We start from the raw sequence: 8,729 nt of genomic DNA, 5'->3' as shown, positions 1-8,729 counted from the left end.
AGTATTGCATTAGCGTTACAGTTTGAAATTATGTTCTAAAAATTGATTTTACACAGGTGAGGCAGAACCTCACAAGGAGTTTGACTCAATATTGGTTTAGAAGCCATGTAACAAATTACAGTACAAGGGGCCTTTTGTTTACATCTGTAGGACATGTTGAGGTTATGAATGACATGAACACACAGTTCAAGAAGGCACAATCACTCACCACCAACCTAGTGGTTTTACCTAAAAAAAATATATATATATATAAATATATATTCTGTAATTATAACTTAACATAGATGAGTGATAAACTAAGGGCATGTTCCAATTTGAGGTGTTGTAGTCAACAGAACCAAATCGGGTTTACTGATCATTTGTGAAGGGTTGTCAAAATGTGAACAGCGTGTAAAAACAAAAAAATGTATTTGTCCTTTTACAGAATCAAACCTGAGGTCAATTTATTCGTTCAAAAACTACTTGATCCTTGAAATGTGGGCATTGTACTTGAGAAATTGTATAGGTGATTCTTTTGTACGTTATAGTTTACATGAAATTAATTTCATTCTGGAATTTCACCAGAAAACTGATTAGACCGAACTTTTTGTGAGTAATGTTCATGTTTTCAAAGAAAAAAACAACAACAATATATTTGGACTAAGACCTGGCAAAAATATTCAACGCGGGACACGGAGCGGTTAGATTTGAGCATCATTTCGACCAATTACACATCCAGGTAATGAATTGCGTGCATTTTCTGATACAGTATTTTATTTACAGTGCTGCAGCGCCGCCTGTTTCCAAAGCGGGTAGTGTTTCACGTAGGGCGTGATTGCGCGGCCCCTCCCCCTTCACAGCCGATCTGGAAAAGAAAAAAAACTTTTTTGTATCGAAGGAATCAACAGCCGCCATCTTGTTGTGGCTCGGAATAGGGATTTCGGTCCAACACTGGGTTTAACGTTGACATCGAGCATGCTTTCCGCGCTATGACAGCATCCTCCCCCCGAAAATGAAATCTTAACATCGATTTGGAGACATTTTGTGCGGAAAAAAAGGGGAAATTGGATCGGTGGTCGTCGGGCAGAAACACTCGGTATATCCGATTTCCCCTTCAGTGCGGCGATTCAGCGCTGTCGCCGTTCGGGAGCAGTATTGTTTACCGTTCGCAAGCGGGGATCGGACCGTGGCTTTCGAAGTGGATTGCAAAAATTGCCCATTTTCGTGCAGCCGTGCATTTTTTTGGTGGAACTTCTGGCTATTTTTGCATGAAGAAATTTGACGTCACGCAAAATGGGCACTTTGAACATCTAGAATTTACGACCTTTTCATCGGAATGCAGCAGTTCACCTGATTTCATTGGATCAACGTCTTGAAGTTCGATCTTTTCATGGGGCGTCTTTTAATTGGGGTTATTTAATGCTAATAATGTGGGTGTTGGGTGTTGGATTATCATGGGGTGAATGGCGGTGGCGGAGCGGGGCGCTATTGCATCTCTTTTGAACACACCGACTCGCATAGCACAGAGTAGCTAACTAACGCTAGCTGTTAACTTAGCTGATAGCTGGCGTCCAAGCTAGCTGTTAGTCAGTTAGCTAACGTTAGCACGCTGTCAACTCGCTAATGTGCTAGTCGGAAAGCTTCGGCCTTGAACGACCAACTTGCCTGGCGCACGATAATTGCGGTTATCATCAAAACTGACCAGCAGAAGAAGATAATCATGGCTGAAAACCTACTGGACGTCGGACCTCCGAGCTCGAAGCGGCCGAAACTGAATTCACCTGCCCTGTCAGCGTCCGATGGACCAGGTAAAGGCCTCACAAACGTTCCTGTCTGCTCGAATACCATGACCGTTATTAGGTGTTTGCAGCGACTTCCTTTTGGTATTGTCAACACGCTTGCGGCCTCTATTTAATGTTGACAGGCCGTGCATGTGTTGGAATGCTTGATAGTAAGGCACACGCCTGGCGTTTACAGCATTAACGAATGAATACCTGGTGACAGTTAATTGCAGATGTTTAGTATGGGTGTTGTCCATGCATAAGCTGCTGCAGTTTACACAGTGTAATGTCTCGTAACGTTGAGCATTTCTGCTGTGAACCTAAAATACAAACGCATAAATCGAACTAGCTTTTTCTATTTTGACAAATGGCGTATTTCTCTAACGTACGCAAATCTGCCTGAATCTCTTGTTTGTCACGTCTCCCTTGCAGAGATAAGTTTTACTGTACGGTGGAGACCTGCATAGCAGGCAGTGTGTTGCGTGTCCATCATTTGGCTCATGCACTAAAACACTCATTGCACAGGTGTGTCTTCACTTGCCCATGCTCAAAAAAACCTCTATCAAATGTTGCCCTTTTTTATTTCCATCCATTTTTTGTAGCTGCTTACCCAAAGGTCATTGGCATGCTGTTGCCTAGCCCAGCAGTCTTCGGGTGTTATGTGGGATATACTCTTCATTGGTTGCCAGCCAATTGCAGGGCACACAGAGACCAATGGCCACTCTTACACTCAAAGACACCTAAGGGCTATTTCGAGTGTCCAATACATCTACCATGCATGTTTTGGGTTTGTGGGAAGAAACCGGAGTACTTGGAGGGAACCCACTCGGGCACAGGGAGCACATGCAAACTTCACACAGGAAGTCCGTAATTGGACTTCTGAGCTGTGAGGTCGACAGGTTAACCCGCCAGCTGCCGTGCCTCCCCCTTTTTTGTTTATTTGAGAGAAAATAGGCATTTCATGTACATGGCTAGACTTTGGTTAAAAGGTAAACTAACGTAGTTTAGAAGCACCATTCAGATGATAAGATCGGAATTGCTGAAAGCTAAGGACAACAGTGAATCGGACATGCTATTTAACTAGTTTGATCAGTGTATTAACTCTCAATCCGTGATTCGGTGACCACCAACCTTTTACATGAGAACAACCTTGTAATATCAAACTAATATCACAATACAGTCGTTGCTTGCTACATCCCGGTTCGGTGATTGTGGATTCACTCTAGTTTTCATTTATGCCCATAACTTTTTGTATTGCAAGTATAGCTGCAACAAATACCTCTTTTCATTCTGTGAAGCCCTTTGAGACTTCGGTGATTTAGGGCTATATAAATAAAATTTGATTGATTGATTGAAATAGTTGACATTGTTGACACCCGAGATTATGTAAATTAGTCGACGGTGTTTACCATCGTTGACCAGTCACCTTAATATATTTTAAATTTAATTTCTGCGTTATTTGCTTATTTCAATCCCTGTACATGTTTTTTTCTACATTGGAAAGTTTGACAGGAAGTGTTTTCCCTCCCTTACCTCATTCCTTCACTACTTTCACCCCTCCCTGGAAGAGTTATCAGGCACACTTGAGAGGGAAATCAAAGCTTTGATCTGGCAACATGGTGGTGGCACATGCTCAGTCTTTTTTGAGTTTGCAAGCTAGCAGTGGTATTACTACTCATTCTGGGTCTCTTCATGCAGAAGAACAGCTAGGCTTTTACATTATATACCCATCACAGGAGTATAAGGACATTGGACAGCAAAATAACAACCCTATTATCACCAGTCGTCGCCTCATCCATGAGAACAGCCGACCAAAGGTGCTCGGGGTGGAGGACAGTATATAAACTCAAACTTGATTATAGTACTGGATTGGTACATACGTACAAATAGATGCTTGTATATTGTTTTACTCAAAAGTTGTTAATGTTCTGCAATACAAATTCACTATTCATGGTTGTCCTAAGTAATGTAGCGAGAAGTATCATTTGCGCTTTTTAATGGCATTGCACTTTTATGTGTATCATTTTTTTGTCTATTTTGTAGAAATGTGTCATTTGGTCTTGTGAGCCAATAATTGTTTTTCACCAAGTAAAATGACAAGTTATTATAATTATTTTTATTCCTATTTTAATCTAAATACTGAATACCCAATTCAAACCTTTGTAGGATAGCCAAATACCCCAAAATTTATAGCTGCAGCTCTTTTTATTTTTTATTCCTTTGAGATTTTAATAAACTTAAGCACTTATCTCACTGAGCAGTGAACATTTTCAACTGTTAGTGTAGGTAGTAAAATGTGCGTTCATGTCAGAGTTTGTCAGCGTTCACCCATGCTCGCAAATGTTTTGAAAACGTTCCTAAAACGTTCACCAGACATCTGCCCTTTTGGTGATTTTTATTGTTGCAAGGAACACGTTCAAAATTCTTTTGCAACAAGAAACGTTCAGGTAAAATCTGCCAAATGTCTGGCAACCTTTTGTTGAACATTTGTGACCTTGAATGTACACTGACGACAACATTTGCTGCCTTCTAAAAGGCTAGCAGTTGTTCGCGGCTTAGTAGGATACAGGCTTTATGGAAATGCTTGCAAAACTGGAAAGTGACAAACTTTTCATAATGCAGTAATGAAAATAACACCTGATCAAAACAGCTATATGAAAGTAGACTGTTGTTCCAAAAACCTGCTCACTATCTCAAATGCACAGTTTCACCTAGTGCTTCAGGTCAAAGCCACCCAGTTCAGCAACGACATTCATATACAGTAAAAATCCTCTACAATGAAACCTACATGTGCAAAAAAATCCCCTATTGTGAAAAAAAATCCATGCATTGAAGCCTTTCCCTCTTTCTTAGTTCCTCATACAAGGAAAAAAAAACCCTGTTGCATAATGCAATTTTTTTTCCTGCATTTGTGCTGCACTGAAATTCATTATGGCAAAAACAAGCCTGCAGCACTTTATAGTCAAAGCGGCTTTCCCCTGCAGAGAATATTCTCCCATACTATAGGTGGCAGTAAAGGGACGCTACAGCATACAAACAACACTAGTCTACAACAGAGGTAGGGAATTGTATTAGATTCAAATGACTTCAATTAATTACGCGTTTTTACACAAACTCCTCATTTCTCCCCAATGCGGTGCTCTGCAGGAGTTGGTTACGGTATTTAGATCACGGTATTTCTTTTCAAACGATTCATAAAGGCGTTTTTATAGGCAAACTTACATAGGCAATAGTTTGTCCGCCATGTTGTCCGTTTATTAAAAAAAAATAAAAAATCTGGAAATACGTGTTGTGGAAAATCAGTTCCGCGTTGACTCCGCAGTCCTTTTGATGTGTGCAGCCACGTGGATCTTAAACCAAACCAACACTTGAAGACAGGATAAAAGTAATAAAGTTGAAATATGGATGAAGCAAAGTGCAAGAAATTGATGTAAGTCTGAAAATGAATGCTTATTGTTGATTGGACAATTTGCTATAGTGAAAAGTCCCTTGTGAAAAATTTCCGGCTGCAAATATGATTTTGCTGTAGAGGAGTTCTACTGTATGTTCAAATCTGTCGCTATAAAAGGTCGGTAAAGTTGTGAATACTTGCAGCAAAAACAGCCAGCTTTCTTAACTACTCCTCCAAGTATTTTTAATCTTTTTGTATTGTAACTAACATGTAATGTGGCCAGTCTGCATGCCTGCTTTTAAATCAGGAGTAGGCTTTTGCATTTGAAAGGATGTAGGTGGCGGTCATCCATTCTGTGTGTTCTGTTTGTTGGTGTGCCTGCTCTGACTGTGCTTGTCCCTGAGATGAAGGGTACTGGATATTTTAATTCCGTCATTTTTTTTATTTTTTAGAACCTCCTATTTGGCATTAATGAACATATTAAAATAATCGAAATGTGGATGTTTGTGGATCGATTCAAACTGAATCTTGATGGATCTGAATATCAAATTTTATTTAGTGAATCCATTTTTAAACTTTAATTTCCTTCCCTTTTCTATCCCTATTATTTTTTGCAAAATTTGACTGCAACATCAGAAAATTGGCAAAATGTTGATCATTGTTTTCCAAAGTGAAAGCAGATACTTTCAAATGTTTGATTTATTTTTTTCAACATTTTTCAACCGTAATTCTCCAACTACAAGTCAAGTTTTTTTCCCTCATTTTCAACCCCTGTATCAGGGGGCCGATTTATAACTGCATAACTCAAAACAGACCAATGCAAAATAAGTACTATCATGTCATTTACACATGTTAAAATGATTATATATATGTTTAATTAAATACAGTATGCATCCATTTTAGAACATTTGCACAGAACATTGAAAAATGCACTTTCGTCAAGTGCCACCTTATTGCCTCTTTTTTTTTTTTGTCAACAACGAGGCTGCGTGGATCATTTTTGTGGTGCACTTTGACACATTATGAAAAGGAAAAGACCAATTGACATGTCTCCAGCCTTTTGACGTGTGCTTGAACAAGCCGGCATGGATGTCGGCAGGTAGAGGAAGAAACAAAGAAAGGGCAACTCACCATGCTGATTTCACCACAGTAGTCACTAGGCTAAAGAACATCCCAAGTAAGATGATCAGCAAATCATCTCCGAACACTTTCATTCCAAACAAATTGGACGGGTCCAAAGATTGCTACCCGTGGAAGAGTAACATGGATGTTTGCGCAAATGACGAGTAGGAAAGAAAGGAGGTCCATGAGTTAAATGGGAGGCGCTATTTGGTGTGTCAGATAGTGATGATGACTTTTAAGGCTTTTCAACAATTTACTTTTCAGCTGTGTCAAAAAAATTAAGCAACTTCAAATCAACATTAGTTTCAGCATTCGCGTCTACACACATGAGTACATTGCCTCGAAGTGTTGTCGTTTCTGCCCCACCCCCTCAAAACAACAGCAGTATGTTACTCGATATATGATGTAGAAATGCCTCTAAAAGTAGTTTTGTTGTTGTAATAACACTTGCCATGTGTTTTACTTGGAAAGTAGCCACTAAAATCATGGATAGACTTATAATTTGCATTTTTGTTAAATTCACCCAAATTGAAGTATAAAAAAAAAAAGAGGAGGGGGGTTGACTTATAAGCGAGGATAACTTGTACTCCGAGAAATACGGTAGGCTATTTTTCCAAATTGTGGAGCCCTACTTGCCATTTTAGCTTTGACTAATCCACGAGCACGTATAATTGTGCTGCATTTTTTTATATGTGTGGCCACATTAATAGCTGAGTTCAGATTTGTGAGGAACCACATAGGCTTCAATCTATAAATTTATAGTTTTTATTAAGTCAAGTCTTTGTTCTGGGAATAGCAAACATCCAACCTCTGGCCCTGTGTTCATGCCATCTGCTGCCATGTTTGGTCCCTCAGAGCTTCAGTCCCTTTACTGATTTCCCATAAAGTCCATTGGCGTGACACACAGGTTTACCAGATGCTGCCACTGAATGGACATTATTTGGAAATTGGCATGGTGACAAATCAGACTGACATGTTGTACAGCTTCTTTGCTGGCTATAAATACAAAAAATTTAAGAGAATCTTGATTTGCATTGCTAATTCCTCAGATAGAGGTTAGAGTGCAGCAGTAGGGCACTTTGCATGGCATCTATACGGATTTTTGTATGTGTTTGTCAGAAACATTACAGTGGCTCTGTGGATAGGATGTTTTTGTGCGCTCATTACCAGTTATAGAAAGTATCACCATTATGATTGTTGTTGTTGAAATCTTGACTTTCACACCACGGTAAACACTCTGACTTGGAATTGACCAATGCTTACTTCCAACTCATTAGGTCACTAGAGCCATCCATCCATCCATCCATCCATCCATCCATCCATCCATCCATCCATCCATCCATCCATCCATCCATCCATCCATCCATCCATCCATCCATCCATCCATCCATCCATCCATCCATCCATCCATTCATTTATTTTTATTTATTTATTTTTATTGCCGCTTATTCTCTCAAGGGTTACAGGCTTGCTGGTGACTATCCCAGCTGACTTCCGGCAGTGGACAGGGGACACCCTGAACTGGTTGCCACACAGGGATGAACAACCATTCATGCACCCAAACACACCTAAGGACAATTCAGTGTGTCCAATATACCTGCCGTGCGTGTTTTTGGAGTGTGGGAAGAAGTCGTAGTACCCGTAGAAAACTCACGCGGGCTCATGGAGAATATGCAAACGCCACACAAAAAGGCTGAAGCCAGTTGGAATTGAACTCGGGTTCCTTAACTGTGAGGCGGACGTACTAACCACTCATCCGTTGAGCCACCCTTGTCAAACATGGTGGATTTTAATGATTTATTTTGCTTATTTTAAATCTGTTTGAACAAGATTTTTTTCCCCAAATATCCGGAACAGACAACATTACAGGAGTAACGAGGCAGGTTAATGACGTCCATAACAAAATATGGGTTATTTGTAACAATTGGTACCTCTGTATACCTAAAGAAATCTCATTGTAGAAATTTTTAAAATTAATTTTCAGTTGTCATATCTCCAGCATGGCAAGTACAAGCATGGCAAAAGTGGACTGTTTTATTGGAAATCAATGAAATTGAATAAAAATAGCATTTTTCAAGTGTCTCCTGGCAGGACTGCTGCCCCTTTTCCTTGAGCTGCATGTGGTGCTACCCAACCAAAACATTGCTTTGCATTTTTGGTTCACAGCCAAAGAGCCGTCGGGCAAGCTTTCAGAGTGTGTGTATCTTTATTCAGAAAAGAATACCGTGCCAGCTAGCCATGTGCCTGCTTGGTATGAAAGGAGTAGCCAAGACGAATGAGTGAACAAAAGATTTATAGTCTCATAAGCCTTAAACAAGCTTCCCTCACAATCAGGATAACTTGTTTATTTTGACAGGTTAGTGGTCTAAGTGTCCAAATTAATTTTTGGAATCTACTCAGAATATCAATTAAGTCAGTTTTGTATTGCCAGATGGGAGGGTCGTATAAATGTTTTT

At 39.8% G+C, this 8,729-nt stretch overlaps 1 protein-coding gene across 2 annotated transcripts in view; it reads left to right on the top strand.

Annotated features, from left to right (window-relative positions):
- The first annotated feature begins 882 nt into the window (after nucleotides 1–882).
- The window catches only part of crebbpa (CREB binding lysine acetyltransferase a), a 31,932-nt gene continuing 24,085 nt past the window's right edge, over nucleotides 883–8,729 (top strand). For both annotated transcript variants that reach the window (XM_088419469.1, XM_088419468.1), the window contains exon 1: nucleotides 883–1,787. In XM_088419469.1, coding sequence (XP_088275595.1) covers nucleotides 1,700–1,787 — 88 coding nt within the window. In that variant the 5' untranslated portion in view covers nucleotides 883–1,699. The remainder of the gene's footprint in view (nucleotides 1,788–8,729) is intronic.

Source organism: Hippichthys cyanospilos, chromosome 7, assembly GCF_059441005.1.
Source record: "Hippichthys cyanospilos isolate Australia breed blue-spotted pipefish chromosome 7, RoL_Hcya_1.0, whole genome shotgun sequence".
Classification (NCBI taxonomy): domain Eukaryota; kingdom Metazoa; phylum Chordata; class Actinopteri; order Syngnathiformes; family Syngnathidae; genus Hippichthys; species Hippichthys cyanospilos.
This window is presented reverse-complemented; position numbering and strand designations above follow the sequence as displayed.